We start from the raw sequence: 20,455 nt of genomic DNA on the forward strand, positions 1-20,455 counted from the left end.
GAGATACCGTGGTACAGCATGAGGTTGTGGCAGAGAAATATGTGAGGGTGGTGCAAGACATGTAAGACAGCAAGAGAGGGGTGAGAGTGACAGATGTGTTCAAGGTGGGGGTGAGATTACATCAGGGATTGGCTCTGATCCCCCTCTTGTTTTGATGAGGTCAGGCAGGAGTTTCCATGGAATATCAAGTTTGCAGGTTTGCAAGTTTGCACTGGGACAGTTTGTTGGGATTTTCACTGGGAGTGACCAGAATGGACACGATCAGGAATGAGTATATCAGAGAGGCAGGGCGGGTTGATCGGTTTGGAGACAAAGTAAGAGAGGCAAGACTGGGATATTTTGCACATGTGCAGAGGAGGGAGAGCAGATATACTGGGCAAAGGATGCTAAGTATGGAGGAGGCAAGCAGAAGGAAAACAGACGATTCATAGATGAAGCTGGATGATCCAATGAGGAAGAAAGAAGGAAGAAGAAGATGATGATGATGATGATGATGACGACATACTTTTAAATTGCCCAAATATTTTGGCCGGAAATGGCTCAAGTGCTAAGTTCACTGTGACGCTGACAGTCAGCTCATTCTTCATTTATAGCCTATCTGTTTAACGCACGTGCTCGACAAAGACACGCGCACACTGAGATAACAGCTCGGTCTCTCCCCGGGGTCTACAGCTTAGAACAGGAAGCGTACCGCGGGAAAACGGGCAGCAGGGCTCCGCGTCAATTTACGTTTCCGCTTCTAATTGGCTACGAGCTCAGAGATATTTCCATAACGTCGCACATTGGTCGAAAGCGGCGCGCCAAACATCACGTGGTCTCACTTTTCGCGCGAAACCGGGCTCTGTTGTCCGGAGCTGAGTGTGCTGTGTGTCAGAGAGGAGCAACTCGTGTCTGTTTTGCAAACTTGTTTTTGTATTATTTTTGTTGTCGCAGTTTGACGGACTTGCAGCATGGATGTCGCCACAGCCACCGCGGAGACTGCCGGGGCGATGGTGAAGGACGAGCTGGCCGAGAAGTGCCAGAAGTTATTCCAGGCTTTCTTAGAGGAGTAAGTGAGGCGGCAGCGACCGTGTCGTATTGTTGTCGGCCGAAACGTGCTTGGCTTGACATCGCTCTTGTAATCAGCAATTATAAGGATCGAGCGCTACTTTGATCGGCTGCTATTGGTGTCTTTTCACTGCTTTTCTTAACTCTCGCCCGATTCCTGCGTCACCCTGCAGATTTCAGAGCGGGGATGGGGAGGTGAAGTATGTCCGGGAGGCCGAGGAGCTGATCAGGCCTGAGAGGAACACCCTACTGGTGAGCTTCACCGACTTGGAGGGTTTCAACCAGGAACTGGCTACCACCATCCAGGAGGAGTACTACAGGTGAGCAAGCCCACCAAGTCATAGGTGCTTCCATCATATCTCATCTAAATACTGAGGTGGGAGAGTGCGCTGCTGCATTTCAAACCATCAGTTCAGTGCTGTGGAAATAAGCTGTGGGGTAACCTGAAGGATTGTCTGTTTCCAGAGTGTATCCCTACCTCTGCAGAGCAGTGCGCAACTTTGCTCGGGATCACGGGAACGTCCCCCTCAACAAAGAGTTCTACGTCGCTATCGAGGAGCTGCCCACCAGACACAAGTAAGACACTGTTAACCAAACCACCATGTACATCTCCATTTATCTGGTCTGAGCTGCCATTTATGCAGCTAGATTGCTTTAGTGCAAAGATGGTTGTAGAAATGTCTGCTTGGCTTGAATCAATTGGAACAAAATGGTGTTTAAGTTGTGGTGCATAAAGCAGGAATGATGCATCTCTCACTGGTAAATGTTAATGGGAATGAAATGCCAAATCTGATCCTTTTTCCTGTGTTAAATAAATAAATAGGATCCGTGAGTTGTCCTCCATGCGTATTGGCAGCCTGGTGAGAATCAGCGGTCAGGTGGTGAGAACGCACCCAGTCCATCCTGAGCTGGTGAGATGTTTATATCAGTGAAGAAGACACAAAGTTCAGTTGCGTTACGCTTGTCTTTTGTCATTAAACCCATCCTGCTTCCTTTGGTGCAGGTGAGCGGTACCTTCCTGTGCATGGACTGCCAGGCAGTGATCAAAGATGTCTCTCAGCAATTCAAATACTCTCCTCCGACCATCTGCAGGAACCCCGTGTGCAACAACCGCTCCCGCTTCCACCTCGACACGCACAAATCCAAGTTCATCGACTTTCAGAAGGTAACTGTGATAAAGGATGTCTGTCTGCATGGATGAATGAGTCTGATTTTGACCCTGTGTACCCTGTTTGTGTATCCAGGTGCGTATCCAGGAGACGCAGGCGGAGCTGCCTCGCGGTTCGATCCCACGCTCTCTTGAGATCATCCTGAGGGCAGAGGCTGTGGAGACGGCTCAGGCTGGAGACCGCTGTGACTTCACTGGGACCCTGATTGTCGTGCCGGATGTCTCACAGCTCAGCACACCTGGTACTTTTTAAAATTTTAACCATTTATGGTCAAAACTATGTCTTGTGGTGTTTTGTTTTGGTTCTCATGACTGTATGGATGTTACTTCCAGGTGTGCGAGCAGAGACCAGTACCCGTATAGCAGGAGGTCCTCAGGGCTTTGAGTCTGATGGTCTGAGAGGACTGAAAGCTCTGGGAGTCAGAGAGCTGTCATACAGGCTGGCCTTCCTGGCCTGCAACGTGGCGCCAACCAACCCACGGGTAAGAAGCGCTCGCCCATGTGTCTAAAAATGCAAACGGCTACAAATCTTGCTGTGTGATTACAAATGTGTGCCGTCTTTATCACAGTTTGGCGGTAAAGAGCTGCGGGAGGAGGAGCAGACGGCTGAAAGCATTAAGAGCCAGATGACAGAGAAAGAGTGGGAGAAGGTTTTTGAGATGAGCCAGGACAAGAACCTGTACCACAACCTGTGCACCAGCCTCTTCCCCACCATCCACGGTCAGTGATCGAACCCCCCGTCTAGCCTTTTTCTCCAATGGAGGACGCTCTCGTAGTTCTTTATCAAAGCTGTGACTTGTGAGTTAAACGTTAACGTGATGGTGCAGGTAACGATGAGGTGAAGCGCGGCATCCTGCTGATGCTCTTTGGAGGCGTTCCCAAGACGACCATGGAAAGGACCTCGCTCAGAGGAGACATCAACGTGTGCATTGTGGGAGATCCGAGCACTGCCAAGAGCCAGTTCCTCAAGTACGTTCCACAGTTTCCACCTTTACTGATTAGCTTTGCATAAAGCTTTTCTTTGTTCCATCTTCTGGCACAAACACTTTTCAGTGCTCTCTTTGCTGTAGACATTTGTTGTACAGCAGTGTTGATTTGAGTGTGTGTGCCTGTGTAGGCACGTGGAGGAGTTCAGTCCCAGAGCGGTGTACACCAGCGGCAAGGCCAGCACTGCTGCAGGTCTGACGGCGGCCGTGGTCCGAGACGAGGAGTCACATGAGTTTGTCATCGAGGCTGGAGCTCTGATGCTCGCCGACAACGTGAGTGTCATGAGTTCTGAAGAACAGTGAACAGTGTATTGTTATATTTAAAAAAAACAAAAAAGTTTCTTTATGTAATTAGTGCAAGTAAAACTTGTTAACTGGTTTGATTTCAGGGTGTTTGCTGTATTGATGAGTTTGATAAGATGGACCTCAAAGACCAGGTGGCCATCCATGAAGCCATGGAGCAGCAGACCATCAGCATCACCAAAGCCGGAGTCAAGGTGACGCTTTCAAAGCTTTGCGCTTTAAACACTCGCGTTTATGCAGCACAAGCGGAAGTTACACTGCTATCATATTCGATCGTTCGTCTCTGCAGTAGAATAACCAGACTGTTCCTCCGCTTCTCTCCTCAGGCTACCCTGAACGCTCGCACATCCATCCTGGCTGCTGCTAACCCTGTCAGCGGACGCTACGACCGCAGCAAGAGTCTGAAGCAGAACGTCAACCTGACCGCTCCCATTATGAGCCGCTTTGATCTCTTCTTCATCCTGGTGGACGAGTGCAATGAGGTACATGCAAATGAGCGTAGTCTGAGCATCCTGTGCTTACTGGTTGTTTCTATTCATGTCTTTTATTTTGTCCATTTTTTTTTTAAATATGATAATTTAGTTGAATACTGCAGCTAACGATTTGCACCTGTCATAGGTGACGGACTACGCTATCGCCAGACGCATCGTGGATCTGCACTCCCGTGTGGAGGAGTCTGTGGACAGACTGTACTCCCTGGATGAGATCCGCAGATACCTGCTCTTCGCCAGGCAGTTCAAACCCAAGGTGGGTGTGCTGGTGTCCCCACACGCCGACACCAGCGACCCAGTTTTTACTGTTTAACACATTTCCTTTATATTAACTTCTGGACCTCCGTAGATCTCCAGCGAATCAGAAGAGTTCATCGTCGAGCAGTACAAGCGTCTCCGCCAGCGTGACGGCTCAGGGGGCGTGTCCAAATCTGCCTGGAGGATAACTGTGCGACAGCTGGAGAGCATGATCCGCCTCTCAGAGGCCATGGCACGTATGCACTGTTGTGATGAGGTATGTGCGAAGACACACAAGCTTCATTCATGCAACACTCGATACTGAGTGTGGTTGATAAAATTTAATACTGCAAAACCACCCTGAGTATCACTTTAACCAAAATGAGGGGAACAAAAAGACATCCTTTCAAAATAAAAGGCCAAACTGTGAATTAACTCTTGCCCTTTCATCCCATGCTTCTAGGTTCAGCCCAAACACGTGAAGGAAGCGTTCCGTCTTCTGAACAAATCTATCATCAGAGTGGAGACGCCAGACATCAACCTGGAACAGGAGGATGAAATGGAGGAAGAGGAGGAGCAGCAGGAAGAAGGTACTATCAATATAGAGAAGATGTGAAATGACACCATGCATCACCGCTGTTTATTTAACGTAAACTCTTCTCTGCATCTTTGCAGGTAACGTCCCGAATGGAGTAAATGGAAACGTGGATGGTGTCATTGGCCTTACTAATGGAATTAATGGACACGCTGGCGGTGTCAATGGCCACGGCGAGCCTGGGAGCCAGTCCAAACCATCTCTTCGTCTGTCTTTCGCCGAGTACAAACGCATCTCCAACCTGCTCGTCCTGCATCTGCGCAGAGCAGAGGATGGTAAGAGATGTTCCTCCCTCCAGTCTGTTTTCCATCTCATTTCCTTGTCTGCTCTGTCACTGTTCTTTTTCTTTTTCTTCTCACATTTTTCTTGCTAATCTGTGTTGCAGCTGAGGAAGAGGAGGATCTGAAGAAAAGTGCAGTGGTCAACTGGTATCTGAAGGAGATCGAGTCAGAGATCGACTCTGAGGAGGAGCTCATCAATAGGAAGGGGCTGATAGAGAAGGTCATCCACAGGCTGGTGCACTATGTAAGTCTACCATCTTAAAATGTGAAAAGATAATGAGTCAGCGATTCTCTAAGTGCAGACATGTTCATTTATACGATCTCCCACACAAATCTCTTCCTCAAGGATCACATCCTCATCCAGCTGTCTCAGGCTGGGCTGAAGGGCTCAGAGTCTGCAAGCACAGAAGAGGAATCTGTTCTGGTTGTAAACCCCAACTACAACCTGGAAGACTAAACTCCTGTCCTCAAATTGATCCCTGCTTCTTTGTGGCAAACAAGAGTTATTGTTCATAGTGTGTTTAATGCTCATAATGGTGGCATTGGAGATGTTTCGCTGCTGTACAAAGATACGAGGATTTATCTAAATATTCTTTAGATTTAAAAAGATAAAAACAAAAAAACAAAAACAGATGTAAATATACTGGCCTCTTCTCCAGCTGTTTATTCACTTCTCTTTGACTTAGTTTATTGTTGACTTTGAATAACTGTATATTATAAGCATACAGCATGGTTTACGTCCATGGTTTAAAGTGTTTTTGTATTATAATTATGATTTTGTGAATGAAATGTTGGAACAATGAATAAAATGTTGAAAAACACAAATTTGCTTCATGTGTCTTTGTGTTGCCTGCGGCATTAAAATAATACAAAATCTAAATGAGTACCACTAGGTGGCAGCAGCTCCCGTTGTTGCGACTGCGCATGCCCGTTGCAATTACGCAACAAACATGGCGGCGTCCACACTGAATACAGTCCGGACAACACTGAAAGGTTTAATTATTGGCTTTATTCGTTATAAAAAAAGGTCACAATTAAGGGAATTATATTTTGGTCGGCGGCGATAAGTTGTTTATTTTAATATAGTTATTTTTGTAAATAACCTTTTATATGCTTTAGTTTAGCACTTTAAGAAGACTTCATATTGACGTGGTCGCAAATGAAGTAAGATTTTTAAAGTACTCGTGTAATTTGTGTCAACAGGTATGTACCTTTTCTCCGGCCGGTGGGTGCTCAGACAGAGCAGTCAAAGCCGGGCAGTGTGTCCGAGCCTGCGGCTGCACGTCTCCCCTGCTGTCTGCTCCAGGATGGAGACGCAGAGGAGCGAGCAGACCCAGAATACCGACAGAGGCAGAGCCCAGGAGGAGGTAGAGGAACCAGAGGGTCCTGAATACATCCCCAAGAGAAAAGCCAAGAACCCTATGGTGAAAATCGGCTTTGCCTGGTAATTTCTCTCTTTTGACCAAAACCCGCGAGAGAGATATAGAAGCTACAGCACTGACAAATCAAGTCAGAGGTGTGTCAAAGAACGATTAAAAAGATTAGAAATGACACGCTTTTTATGCAGTCCTCGTTTCCAGAGGCTCAAATATAATTGGGCTAGCATGATAATAAAAATGTTTATTTTTGATTGTTTGTTTGACTGCCTAAAGCCTACAGCTAGAGCATGGGTGATTGGCCTTTACTGCAGTTCTTCTGATTGTAGTGCATGCTTGGTTGCTTGTTCAAGTCAGCTGCTTGACAAATGCAGAACTTTTCACTTTTCTTCGAAAACCTCTCGGTTTTGTTCTGTTTTCTCAAAGAAAACGCGCTCTAGTGCTAACTGCAAAAGTTTACAGTAACTGTGTGACAGCGAAGTGAGGTGTTGATGGGGGTTTGAAAAGTGTTTTTAAAGTACTTGAATAGATCTCGGTGAATATCAGTTAGTATTTCTGCTTGAATTGCTCACCTTTCAAACTGATCTTGCTTTTCTATGCAACACCTAATCTGGCCTTTAAGTCCCTGAGGAAGTGTGGTTATACCAGCTGGACATTTGTCAACACTGGGAAGGCACCTAAAGAATGCCCCAGGCAATCTTCAGGAGATTGCTTGGGGTTAAATTAAGTTAAGGCTTAGCTCATGTTGTCCATGAAACCAATTTTGAGTCCACTGGCCAATTATATTTGGTCCCTTGAAAAGAGGTGGCTGGCAATTAGAGGAAATATTATTAGAGCACTTACTAAAAACTTCCTGTGTCTTTAAGTTCATATTTATTAGGTAACTGTAATGTCTGTGAAGGCTTTCAGTCATCCAGGTCATCGTAGTCTAAAGAGCTTGGAAAGAAAAGCGTCTGGACGACTTCTTCTTCATATTTTGAAGACGTTTCACCTCTCATCCTGTGAAAACAAGGATGCCAATGTTCACATTTTGGACAAAGACAGATGGTTTGAAAGTGTTAGGAGCCATTATGTCCACTGTGAACAACCATCTTTGAATAGAGGTGGTGGCTTACGACACCAACTGTCTGCATCTATAATCCAGTTTTGAGATCCCTTCCCAGACGCCCTAACGCCCACTCACATCTTGGGCCATTTGACCTCAGTAAATCATGTGATAGGGAAGGGCTAGGTTTCGCAATGGGTTCATGCGAAAACCTTGGCTCATTGTGACCCACACCCAGGCTCATGTGATTAGACGGAGGATCCATGACGGGGTCCATGTCCCTCTTAGGGTCACTCCCATAGGGCTTAAAATCTGTGAATCTCCACCAATTACTCTTCGAACTGAAGAAGCTTCGCGGATGAGAGGTGAAACGTCTTCAAGAAACTTAAAGTCCAGATGCTTTTCTTTCCAAGGTAATTTTAATGTTATGTTTTGGTCACCTTCCTGTGTTGCCTGCATGTTAATGTTACTGATGTGTCCTCCTCAAGTCCCAGAAACACAATTGGCAGACAATAACAGTGAAACAATTGTTCTTCCATATAATGCTACTGTGGCTAAAAGAGAAAACTTTGCACAATTTTCCAAAAGAGAGATTCACTATCCAAAATACAACTTGGATGAATATCCTCCACACAGGCTACTAATACATTTTTTTTTTAAAGAGCAAGATATATTAGGTGCAGATTTGTCGTTCACGTTCAGCGCAGTCACTGGGGAACCACCAGTTTTCCCGAGCTGCGTAGAACTTGCTGTCCTGTTATTCTCTAGTGTGACAGAGCCATCAGTACTGTATAAATATTTTGTCTCTTTCCTCTCTGTGCAGGATTATCGGTCTCCCTACAGGAATAATCAGCTTCTTCCTAGCCAAGAGACAAGTGGACAAAAACAGACTGAAACAGTTAAAGATCAGACAGAGGATGAAAAGATCAAATGAAGGCGAATACGAAGGGAGTCGCTACCGCCATCATGCAGTGGATGTTAAACTCGACCAGTAATTTATGTTGCAGCTGTGATTTGCATCGTATGCACAGTATCCCACACAGAGACTCTTGGATTAAAGACTGATCAGAACACTGATGTAAAGTTCACCCATGTCAGAGGTAAATGTATATTTGAATAAAATCATCACTGGTACAATCACATTAAGACTAAAAGAAAACTTTATTTACAATGATAAGCAAATAGATTTTCTGTAGCACTGATATATGTACAACCCCCTCTTCCACACTAACCATCCGTGGTGTACAGTAAACATGTCTGCCTCTGTTGATTTGACTCGTGGCTTTTATAAACTTTAAGCTGTGCTCTAAATATGTCATTAATGGTCTTAGCTGATCATCTCAGGAGAAACATTTGGACAATGAAAGACTGGAGTTCAGAAATGTTCCAGTACTTTAACAACACGGCACCGATAATGCTGTCCTGTGTGGAAAAATCCCGCCCTGCCGGCCCTCGCTGTCTGACCCACATCTGACTAACACAACTATATTTACAGGCACACATATAATAACTCTATAAAACATATTATAACCCTGTATTCTGTAAAGTTAAAAAAAATTAAAATAACAGACATTGACACGGTGAAGGCACTGAAGTGATATAAAGGAGTACAATTCAAATAAAGTGACCTATATTACTTTATCTGAATAAAGTAATATAAGCAGAGCCGTGGCTGCCATTAGTGGCGCCGAGCTGTGCTTCAGGGGTGGACATGTCCCAAAAATCTGACTCTGCTCATACTTGAGTAACTGAGATCAAATGTGGCAATGCCCACCCCTACTGTACTTCATAATCTCAAAAAGTTACACTTTAGGATTTGCCTTGTTCTTGTAGCATTTAGACACATGGGAGAATTCATTTGTAGCTGTACATGTTCATACACAGAAGAGAGATCAGACACTTTCTGCATTAAGTCCAGTAATATGGAATAAATGTTGCAGATGGGATTCAAGTGTCTGTAGATAGTTAGGTAATAGTATTCGTCATAACCACCGATAAGCTGTTAAAGTATATAAAAACAAATATAGATTTCATACAAAGTGCATTTTTGGGTGATGTAAACTAATGCTCAGATTTTTGGGGGGCATCACTTTAAAATATCCTTACTTTGCAAAAAAATAAAAAACCCCGGAGGAAAAAAAACCAAAAAAAAAAAAAAACACTTAACAAGGCATGATCAGAGATATTATACAAACAAAGATAAATGGAATTATTCTTGGGCTGTCAACATTAACGTGGATTAATCTGTCGTCATGATGATCACGATCAAAATTTTCAATGCAATTAACCCATTTGGAGCGAAAATGACTCAAAATCCCTGCATGCATCAAGGCTATTTGGGCAGTTTGCACAAAGTTTGTCCATTCTGCGCTCCAGATGGTTTAATTGTGTTGAAAATTTAAAATTGCGTTAATCATGATGACGGATAAAGCCGCGTTAACATTAACAGCCCTAAATTAGTCATAACTTTTTTTAAAGGTCTCCTTAGTACAGCTCTCTGAAACAATGGTTCAGTCCACGCCTTGACTTTTCTGTTCAGGGGATGAAAAAAAAATAAAAAAAATCCAACGAATAACAAAAACAAATCATTAATTTTTACCACAGCTCTGATCAGCTGGTCATGGCTGGATCACAGAACAAGAAAATAAATGTTATTATTGTAAAGTCATCCAGTTAACTGAACATTTAAACATTAGCTTACTGCAGACTAGCATGCTTTAACACCTCCACATGGATAACACAGTAGATGGAACTCCAATACAATATATATGGTGGGAAATTACATCATAAACACAGAAGCCCACTTTCATGGCACACCATGTTACTTAAATGCAAGTTTTTCATGTAAAAAGACTGACCATGTAACAAGAGCTGAGAACAGATTAAAGAAGCTAATCATTTACTTAGCTGATTGAAGCATTTCGTGTGATTATACTAGATTATACTCTAACTATACTAGAACGCTCCTTTATCAGCTTTCAGCTGTGTTTGGAAAGTTTTTTTGTCTAGGGATCAATAAGCCTGGTCCCGTGATAAACCTGCATTAGGTAACACAATACACCTCAGCAATACAGGAGGGAAAATGCTGAAATTGACTCCAGTTTTCTTATGAAAATCCCAAACCATAAATTTACATAATCTCACATAATTTGGACATTTACAATTAACTGTCATTAAATTGATCAGATCATTTCTGATCAAGTTAACTTGTTATTAGATGAAAGTTCTTCCTTTCAAGAAAAGGGTATATCAGCGTGACCCCAAACATTTGAGCAGCAGTTTAGGTTTAATCTACAATGTAAAATCTCATATTCAGCCCTTAGACATTTTCCCTGAAGAGCACCATGGTCTTAAAAATCTTTTAATGTCTATTGGAAAAGTAAAGCTTTTCAAAAGCATGGAATGATTTCACTACACTGTGCCGCTGGATTTTTATTTGGTGGAAGCACCAATAATTTGCAACAGGAAAAGGAAGATCTGGATTATGTCGACGTAGATGGAGAGTGCAGCGAACACGTACTCCTCTGGACTAATGGAGTGCTTTCTGTTTCCAATCAGTAGCTGAGTGTGATATGCCAGGAACTGCAAGACACAAACAGTTACAAAAAAACTGAGCACTATATCAACAAATACAATGAGGGCTGCTGTAAGATTTAAGGTGACTTTTCCACTTCTTTGTAACTTTAAAGTGAAATACTTACCAGAGTGAAAACTATGGCTCCTATAGCCGCATAAAGCATGTGAAGCCAAAATATCTGCAACAACAAATAGTCATTAAGATAACAAGAAAACCCAAGAAGGTGTCGGGAAACAGTCACAGTCTTCACAACAGCAGTAACTCACGTATTTGAAGGACAGCACGATGGCTGTAATGATGCCAGTCACGAACACGACGATACCGAGGACACAGAAAAGGCCCTGGCACTTGGTGAAGTCGACCTACAAAGAGAAATTGACAGCAGGCATCTCAACGCGTGGCCATGAACAAACACACTGTGGAGATTTAAAGCTGATAAGCAGAAACGTGCACGCCCCTACCTTCGTCTGGAAGCAGAACACTGTGACGGCGATGCAGACGACAGCTGTGATTCCCAGCGCAAGAAACACTGCTTTTGTGTCATAGTAACTAAAACCAAAGCGCAACACACAGTCAGCAGTGAGGAAACCATCAGAATCTTTTTATCACATGAAAGGGACTGTATATATATTTTTTTACCTGGATATGGTTCCAGTCATATACGACAAAGACAGAGTCTGTTTCACAAAAAAATAAAGATCAGATATAACTACAATGAAACACTTCTTGTCCAACCACAAACAGCATAATCTTGACATGCGGTCTAACTCAGTGTCAACACAATACTGTGATAAAAGTCCCAGTGTCATGTGGGACTCCTACAAGTCCACGTGACAATTCAGGAAATAAGAATACAGAATAAAAAACCCACAAAACCTTTTATTATGTGACAAAATGCAGATCATAAAACAGCTCAGTCATGTTGCTGTTCGAGCTGATAAACTGAACACTCAAACGTATCAACAGGTAAAATGCAAACAAATGTGGTGACTCACAGCTTGGCTCTGATATCAAAATTACATTTCAAGTACTGTGATAAGGCTGTCATTGGATGGAATGTCTCGCTGACAAAGACAAAAAGGGTTTCAGTATGACTTGATCCAAGTCCAGGAAACTGCTGGTAATGACCACAACCACAAGTCATACTTACAAAGAGGCCGAGCAGAATCATGTTCCATGGGAACTTCCTCCTGCAAAATAAGTTGGCTTTCAGTACAACGTTGGTTTAAAACTGTTCAAGTACGAGTATTTCCTCTTAAAACATAATAAAAGCAGGCAATCACACTCACCGGGGGCCCTTGCAGCAGACCAGCACGATGTGGGTGATGAAATACACCGCGCTAAAATGTAGAAATGAATCACAAAGGTACAGTTCTTATCCATGAGTCAGCACATCACTTCGAATGATGTTACCACAGAGGGAGACTTACTATGATGCCCAGTACACAGCTGAGTTCTGCCTTACAAAAGATTTGACAGGTTGGCTGTAACAAAGAGAGGCCCAGTTAACACCAGGAAATGCTCACACGCAAAGAGCCTGAGAAAGAACACAATCTGTATACTCACACAAACGTGAATATGGCGACAATGGCTGTGGTGACCAGGAGCTGACACGCCAAGATCAAATACACCTTAAAAAGAAAAAAATATTCACATTTTTTTATACTCTGAATACAGAAGCTATTGGATTGGTCCAGTTTGTGTCCGACATATCTTTGTGCTCATTTGCGTATGATACAAAAACAAAAACAAACTAGCAGTATGTAGTTATGAATTATACATTTTCTCAAAATATGGTGGAATCTTTTAAGCTACAATGTAACATATAATTATTTATTTTATGTGCTTTTGTTGTTCATTTAAAATAAATCATGCCAACACTGAGGAGGTTGGAGCTTGTCAACAATAAAACTATACAAAACAAAAGACTATGTTGGAATCAGGATGTAGCAAACCAGGACACCAGTCCGGGAAAGCACGTTGGGGGAAGAGATTTGACACTCCACCTTTTGAAGTGGCAAAACAGTCAGTGCCAAGAGTAAAGTCAACACAGCCATTCATAGCTATCCAGTTACAAATGCATCACAAAAACTCATAGGAGACGAGATCTGGTGACCACGCATATTTAAAAGTCTTAAGACACTCCCTGGTCTTTTTCTTCAAGCAGTTCTTTACAGATTTACCAGTGTTTGGGCTTGTTGTCCCACTGCCAACCAGACTCAAGTGAACCCAGGATTCGTACAGCAATCGCTAAAGACTGGAAGACAACATTAGTGAAAACAACCCTGTGCTTGCAAACCAAAACAAATGTGTCGCACGTTCACACACTATCCATTTAACTTCGAGCCAGAAAGGTTGTGTACAGGAAACCCAACAAAACAACACTCAGTGACAGCTCTCAAGTTCAGTGCCAAGTAAACTTAGTTTGGCTGTTCTCCTATGCTTTCTGTTTCGCTGTGTCTTCGTTTAACTGCCCTACTGTTACAGATGAAGAAGGCGCATAAGTGAAATCCTTAAAATACCAGAATCAAAGCAAGGCTGCACTCTGCCTTCTAATATCTACACCCACTTTCATCTGTTTCTAAACAGTTTAAGGGTTATCAGTTTTCAAGGCAGGGACTCGTGTGGACTAGCACACACTTGTGGACCGGCAAGCAACCAAAGCACTGACCAGAGAAGCTGAGACTAAAACACACACACAAGTTAATTCTCTTGTAAAGCTGTCATAGCTCCTGTGTATCCTTATATAGCAAAAGGCCGTCTCCTGTTATATAGTATGTATAGTACACAGATGTATAATTATTTACACTTATTATCTAATGTGCTTACAGTACAAACTGTGAAGCACTGGGTGTTTTTAAAAAGGCCATACAAATAAAGTTATTATTAGAATAACTCATCCTCTCCCCAGTTTATGCTCTGTCATTGACCTTTCAGTCAGTGTCACAAATGTCAAATTTGGATCTAACAATAAACAGAACCTCTCACCATCATACTCTATAAAATGCTGCATGTCTTAGCCAACCCCCCCCGTGCTTGGTTTGTTTCCCCTCCACAGAAGTAGTTTAGAGACTGATGCTTGTCCTCTGAGACTACTAGAGTTCTTTATTTGGAAAATTCTGCATCTGTGATGAGGCTACTTTTCTGTCTCAGTAAACAAAGCTGGATATAATGATCTTTTTCTGGTCTGCTGCTGTGTATGTGTTATCAGAATCAGAATACTTTATTAATCCCGAAGGCTTGTATATTCACTTATATAGTCCCATGTACTAGTCCATTAGAAAACCTCATCACGAGTCAAAGCTCATCCAACCATTCAAAACACATGAACAACAGCTGCAAGGCAAAAATCACTCTGGCCAGTGTTGCTGAACACATCTCAAAGAAAATTTGCCATTTTGTATAAAGAAATACATTCTTTGTAGCGCCTTGAGGCACCTGTTGTTGTAATTTGGCATATAAATAAAAATGAATTGAATTTAATACATTCTGCCAAAATTTGACTGTTAACCAGGAAATGATGTGGATTTTTTTCAAATATACAGTGGGGCAAAAAAGTATTTAGTAAGCCACCGATTGTGCAAGTTCCCCCACCTAAAATGATGACAGAGGTCAGTAATTTGCACCAGAGGTAAACTTCAACTGTGAGAGACAGAATGTGAAAAAAAAAAAATCCATGAATTCACATGGTAGGATTTGTAAAGAATTTATTCGTAAATCAGGGTGGAAAATAAGTATTTGGTCAATAACAAAAATACAACTCAATACTTTGTAATATAACCTTTGTTGGCAATAACAGAGGTCAAACGTTTACTATAGGTCTTTACCAGGTTTGCACACACAGTAGCTGGTATTTTGGCCCATTCCTCCATGCAGATCTTCTCGAGAGCAGTGATGTTTTGGGGCTGTCGCCGAGCAACACGGACTTTCAACTCCCGCCACAGATTTTCTATGGGGTTGAGGTCTGGAGACTGGCTAGGCCACTCCAGGACTTTCAAATGCTTCTTACAGAGCCACTCCTTTGTTGCCCGGGCGGTGTGTTTTGGATCATTGTCATGTTGGAAGACCCAGCCTCGTTTCATCTTCAAAGTTCTCACTGATGGAAGGAGGTTTTGGCTCAAAATCTCACGATACATGGCCCCGTTCATTCTGTCCTTAACACGGATCAGTCGTCCTGTCCCCTTGGCAGAAAAACAGCCCCATAGCATGATGTTTCCACCCCCATGCTTCACAGTAGGTATGGTGTTCTTGGGATGCAACTCAGTATTCTTCGTCCTCCAAACACGACGAGTTGAGTTTATACCAAAAAGTTCTACTTTGGTTTCATCTGACCACATGACATTCTCCCAATCCTCTGCTGTATCCTCCATGTGCTCTCTGGCAAACTTCAGACGGGCCTGGACATGCACTGGCTTCAGCAGCGGAACACGTCTGGCACTGCGGGATTTGATTCCCTGCCGTTGTAGTGTGTTACTGATGGTGACCTTTGTTACTTTGGTCCCAGCTCTCTGCAGGTCATTCACCAGGTCCCCCCGTGTGGTTCTGGGATCTTTGCTCACCGTTCTCATGATCATTTTGACCCCACGGGATGAGATCTTGCGTGGAGCCCCAGATCGTGGGAGATTATCAGTGGTCTTGTATGTCTTCCATTTTCTGATGATTGCTCCCACAGTTGATTTTTTCACACCAAGCTGCTTGCCTATTGTAGATTCACTCTTCCCAGTCTGCTGCAGGTCTACAATACTTTTCCTGGTGTCCTTCGAAAGCTCTTTGGTCTTGGCTATGGCGGAGTTTGGAGTCTGACTGTTTGCGGCTGTGGACAGGTGTCTTTTATACAGATGATGAGTTCAAACAGATGCCATTCATACAGGTAACGAGTGGGGGACAGAAAAGCTTCTTACAGAAGACGTTACAGGTCTGTGAGAGCCAGAGATTTTCCATGTTTGAGGTGACCAAATACTTATTTTCCACCCTGATTTACGAATAAATTCTTTACAAATCCTACCATGTGAATTCATGGATTTTTTTTCACATTCTGTCTCTCACAGTTGAAGTCTACCTCTGGTGCAAATTACTGACCTCTGTCATCATTTTAAGTGGGGGAACTTGCACAATCGGTGGCTGACTAAATACTTTTTTGCCCCACTGTACATGTAATTTTCCTGACAACACAACTTTTAGCTGTCAATCTGCCCTTTTCTTTTGGGTGCGGGTGTTGTAATGAGTCTTAAATGATTCTGAAAGTAACTTAAAAGTGTTATTAAGCACTCCTCTGGATAAATTATTGCACAGGACAGTAAAATAGGTAATTTCATGCAGATTGTGGTGCTTTACCTTTCTGATGAAGGTATGCCGAATGCTCAGACTGTCCCAATCGCTGCCACTTGCTGCAAACTCATCACCTGTATCATCAGTAGATAGAAAAGCGATCACTGACTACAAAGAGCAACAAGAAACATTATTCATTAGGTAAACTTTATTACAATTAAAATATGCATATTTTGTTTTATTTATTAAAATTCACTTGATAGTCCACTCACAAGTGTAAAAATGAAACAAAGAAGCTCTAATGTATAACTCTATGAGACTAAGAACTCCTATAGGTGGATTTTGTTGTAATATTCCTTAACCTACATCATGCACTAGCTGACTAATGGCTCTAGTTCAATACTGGAATGATATCATTGTTAGGTGTTGTGTGAGCACACAGTAGCAGGATGCTTTCTCCTTTTATTAAAAAGATAATGTCATTAGAGGATACACGTTACAAGCCAGAGTCTTACCAGAGCTCAGGACATCTGATGGTATTGTAGGTGGAACGACAGGAGGCATGGGAGGAGGATTCGGGTAGCGAGATCCTGGATGTCCAGCAGGCTGTGGCTGCCCTGGATAAGGGCCTGGAGGGTAGCCAGCTGGCTGGCCTGGGTACAGAGGGGCATTTGGACCAGAAGGGTATGGAGCAGAGGGATAGCCTGGCTGTGAACCACCATATGAAGGGAATCCATATGGAGGGGGTGGTGGGTAGTTCCCACCCTGAGGTCCATACAGTGGGCCATGAGATTCTTCGTACCCTGGAGGGTAGTGTGACATGATGCCTGTGCGGAAGGGAGGGGAGGAAATACAGTTCACAACATGCAGGGACTACAGGGAGCAGAGGTAAGACAGTCGGAAGCATCACCAACATGTGCTCTTTAAGGTTTTGCTGTACACTGTCATCGTCAGTAAAAGATTTATAATGCACATTGAAAAAGTCAGGAAAAAGGGAAATAGGTACAGCAATTTATTGAAACATGGGCAAACATACATGGTATATAAGGCCGATACGGTTTTTACCTGACTTATGACCACCTTTATTCTTCATCACAACCTGAATTCTCTAAGGCAGCCTTCTTGTAATTTCACATTACTTCATTACTGTTGAGGTCCACACTCTGACAATGTCCCACTGTGCGTTTTTCTATCCAGGTATGGTTCCACTGCACTGGCAGTGTGTTCAGGATCACTGTCAGGATCACTTTTTCACTTTTTTTTTGCGTTATGACATTAGCAAACTTAGGTGCCCACGCTGCCCTCCCGCCTGCCTGCCTGAAAATGCACAGTTGTGCCTTTGGCGACAACAACAGAGCTCCATTTAGCTTTAGGGCTCTGCATGGAGCCACTGTTGGTGTGCGTGCACATTAAGGTCTGGGTAATAGCTGGGCTTGGGCTCCTGCCAGAGTAATTACCATACACCTTACTGTACACACTTGGGTGTGTATCGGGTTCACGGAGTAGAAGGATTTGCTCAACACTGGTTCACAAAACCCACCACATACCCAGGAACCACCACACGGGCCCCAAAGGGAAATTTCTAATAATAACCACATGCACGCTAACATCATGCAACAACATGAGGCCCAAGTATTCCATGCTGCTGAAAGAACTGAGATGGTCAGTACACTGGGTTCTTGAGACCTAAGTGTACCTACTTTTTCAGTGTGAAACATAAAGAATTAAAAGGGCAATTTACTTCTGCTGATTTTACAAAAGACACCAAACTGCTAGCTTAAAAGGCTGACGTGTTTCTAAGCACAATACAGTTTGCTCAGTTATTCTGAAAGTGCTGCATTTTCAGTGGGACTTTTAGGGAAATATACGCAGTAAAGGAATTCAAGAGCTGGCTCCACCTCTTGTTGCCATTACCTCACATACTAAGCACCAAGCAACAGGACAGAAAACAATCAATGGAAAAAGTGCTTCAGCTGATCCTTGTGGAATGAGGACAAAGCTGATTGCTTCATAGTCACTGAGACATGAGAAGGCAGCAGGTTCATATGTGTGTTTGAACAGGAGGGTGTAGCTCTAATATTTACGAAAAATACACTCATATTCAATGTAGTTCATCCTCCCTTCAACCTCAGGTCATCATGTGGTTGTGGTTATTACTGTAACGTATGTCGTCTGAACACACTAACATAACTAGTCTGTTTACATTCATCTGGCATGGCACAAACACGTCACTCAGAGCAAAGCCCTGTGACTCAGAAATGCTTTTGTTACGTGAAGCCTGTCATGCGGATGGACACAGTTACAGAAGCACCACACAAGAACACTGAGAACCGGTTTGGCAAAGCTTTTAATCACTCCTTTTTGTTGAGCTTCATTATTTCTGCCTGGGCAAGAAGTCATGCATTCTTTTTTAATGCTGCCGACTCTTTCTAATCCAATACGCCTGCAACAGACTTTGTCCTTTACATTCTCGCACATGCTTTCCTGCCAAATCATGACATTTTACATTGTACACAGCAGTGAACTTTAACCTGAATGCTAACTTAAAACCTGTTTGTTATTTTATCCTGTTTTTTTATTATCAGATAAACAGATTTTTTGCATACTTCTGCTTCATTATTCTCTACATGTACAGTAAACATCAGCAGATTATTAAAATGAATTGTACAAAAATAATTAATCGAGAATGTCAGAAAATGGGAATGCTGTTGTTCAGTATTATTGAGTATTGCTTTCATTTGGTGTTCCTTTTTTGTGGTAGAACCAACATCCAGTTACTTATCCTATCTATGAATTTATGCTGCATTTAAGGTTTTATTTGTCATATCAAAAGCTGATCAAACACCAGACACCAGGGAGGGGATTTGCAATCTAGCTTAGGCTAGATAAAGCCTGTTATGAGTTTCCTGGTTCTTATAACACATTTGCCACTAAACCTAAAATTAAATGTAACATTTGGTTGCTCCCTTTTGACCCCCCACAACAGTAGATGACTAACACTGTGTAAAGGCTGGTCAGATGAAACCAGACACACGGAGATGTCATCATACATTTGGGCAACTGTGTTGGGCATTTTTCAATTTAGCCTGTTTGTGTTTACATGTTTACGGTCAACTTCCGCAAAGCAAAACTCGGGCTTAAGCCCAACAGACTCCCAAAACAATATTTATCGGGTATAGTCCTGTTGAACGTCAGCCACTTATTATTTAACTATAACAGACTGTGCACAAGTGTGTGTGTGTGTGTGTGGGGGGGGGGGGGGGTGGACTGGCACACTGACTAACAACTGACACGACGTCTCACACGACTCGACAGCACATCAGCGAATTAGAAATCATCAAGAGCTCCGTTGCCTTTAAGGGCGCACTCATTAACGTTATTGCTAACAGCTGTCTTCCCCGCTACGAGGGCCGCCTTTACCCGCCCTGTAACTCATCTCTGACAGCAAAAAATAAGCAACGATGTAACATTCAAAAGGAAAAAGAAGAAAACTCAGCATCAGCTGTGTCTCGTGTTTAACATTTCAGTTTTGTCGACTGAACTGAAAAAGAAAGATGGCTATCCTAAAAGCGTCTACACACAGACCCACTCCACCCAGTTACCAAACCTCCGCTAACTCCCCCCAAAAAAGCTTTTCCAGGTGTGTGAGCGAGCTCAGCCAGAACACAAACACCACCACCTTCACCATGAGCGGTGTTTCTGACAGAATGGGAAGAATATAACAACATCTTACCAAATTACGAGACGTCAACCTCGTCGGTGGCTCTCAGTCCCAGAGAGAAGAAGAGCGATATCCTCCCGCTGTCACTCACAAAGCCTTAAACTGTCTTTAATGCTGTACTCCAAGTTTTAGTGTGGGGTTGTTTTATGTTCTCGATGTTGTTATTCAGAGAAGCACTGGCAGAAGTGGGCAGCTGTGAAAAGTTTTTTTTTTTCCTGGAACTGTGGAAGCAGGGTGTGGTCCGGAGGAATCTCTCTCACACACACCCACATCGCGGACAGCGGGGCCCGAAAGGCGCTGACTCATTTTCAGCACTGGCGGTGTCACGTTACTGAATGCACGCGCTCTCCTAAAGTGCCC

At 43.1% G+C, this 20,455-nt stretch overlaps 3 protein-coding genes across 3 annotated transcripts; 2 read left to right on the plus strand and 1 right to left on the minus strand.

Moving 5' to 3' along the window:
• Nucleotides 1-825: 825 nt before the first annotated feature.
• mcm6 (minichromosome maintenance complex component 6) lies at nt 826-5,907 on the plus strand. Its single transcript, XM_080907343.1, has 18 exons — nt 826-1,048; nt 1,221-1,367; nt 1,513-1,623; nt 1,871-1,958; nt 2,051-2,212; nt 2,292-2,457; nt 2,549-2,697; nt 2,785-2,935; nt 3,043-3,184; nt 3,333-3,474; nt 3,591-3,698; nt 3,831-3,986; nt 4,123-4,251; nt 4,345-4,509; nt 4,696-4,822; nt 4,908-5,102; nt 5,213-5,352; nt 5,455-5,907. The coding sequence occupies exons 1-18, from the start codon at nt 951-953 to the stop codon at nt 5,563-5,565; spliced, it is 2,487 nt and encodes an 828-aa protein (XP_080763469.1). The 5' UTR covers nt 826-950; the 3' UTR covers nt 5,566-5,907.
• Nucleotides 5,908-6,025: 118 nt separating this feature from the next.
• Nucleotides 6,026-8,669, plus strand: LOC308412778 (uncharacterized protein). Its single transcript, XM_080907345.1, has 3 exons — nt 6,026-6,101; nt 6,312-6,552; nt 8,353-8,669. Exons 1-3 carry the CDS (start codon nt 6,059-6,061, stop codon nt 8,522-8,524), a joined length of 456 nt encoding a protein of 151 aa, XP_080763471.1. The 5' UTR covers nt 6,026-6,058; the 3' UTR covers nt 8,525-8,669.
• A 1,635-nt stretch (nt 8,670-10,304) lies between these two features.
• tmbim1a (transmembrane BAX inhibitor motif containing 1a) lies at nt 10,305-20,392 on the minus strand. The gene is made up of 12 exons (XM_080907344.1): nt 20,108-20,392; nt 16,890-17,201; nt 16,441-16,508; nt 12,673-12,737; nt 12,537-12,590; nt 12,396-12,446; nt 12,257-12,296; nt 11,746-11,783; nt 11,568-11,655; nt 11,373-11,468; nt 11,231-11,284; nt 10,305-11,111 (listed from the first exon to the last, which is right to left on the minus strand). Exons 2-12 carry the CDS (start codon nt 17,194-17,196, stop codon nt 10,962-10,964), a joined length of 1,011 nt encoding a protein of 336 aa, XP_080763470.1. The 5' UTR covers nt 17,197-17,201; nt 20,108-20,392; the 3' UTR covers nt 10,305-10,961.
• Between the last annotated feature and the right edge of the window lie 63 nt (nt 20,393-20,455).

Source organism: Rhamphochromis sp. 'chilingali' (assembly GCF_963969265.1).
Source record: "Rhamphochromis sp. 'chilingali' genome assembly, chromosome: 16".
Lineage (NCBI taxonomy): Eukaryota > Metazoa > Chordata > Actinopteri > Cichliformes > Cichlidae > Rhamphochromis > Rhamphochromis sp. 'chilingali'.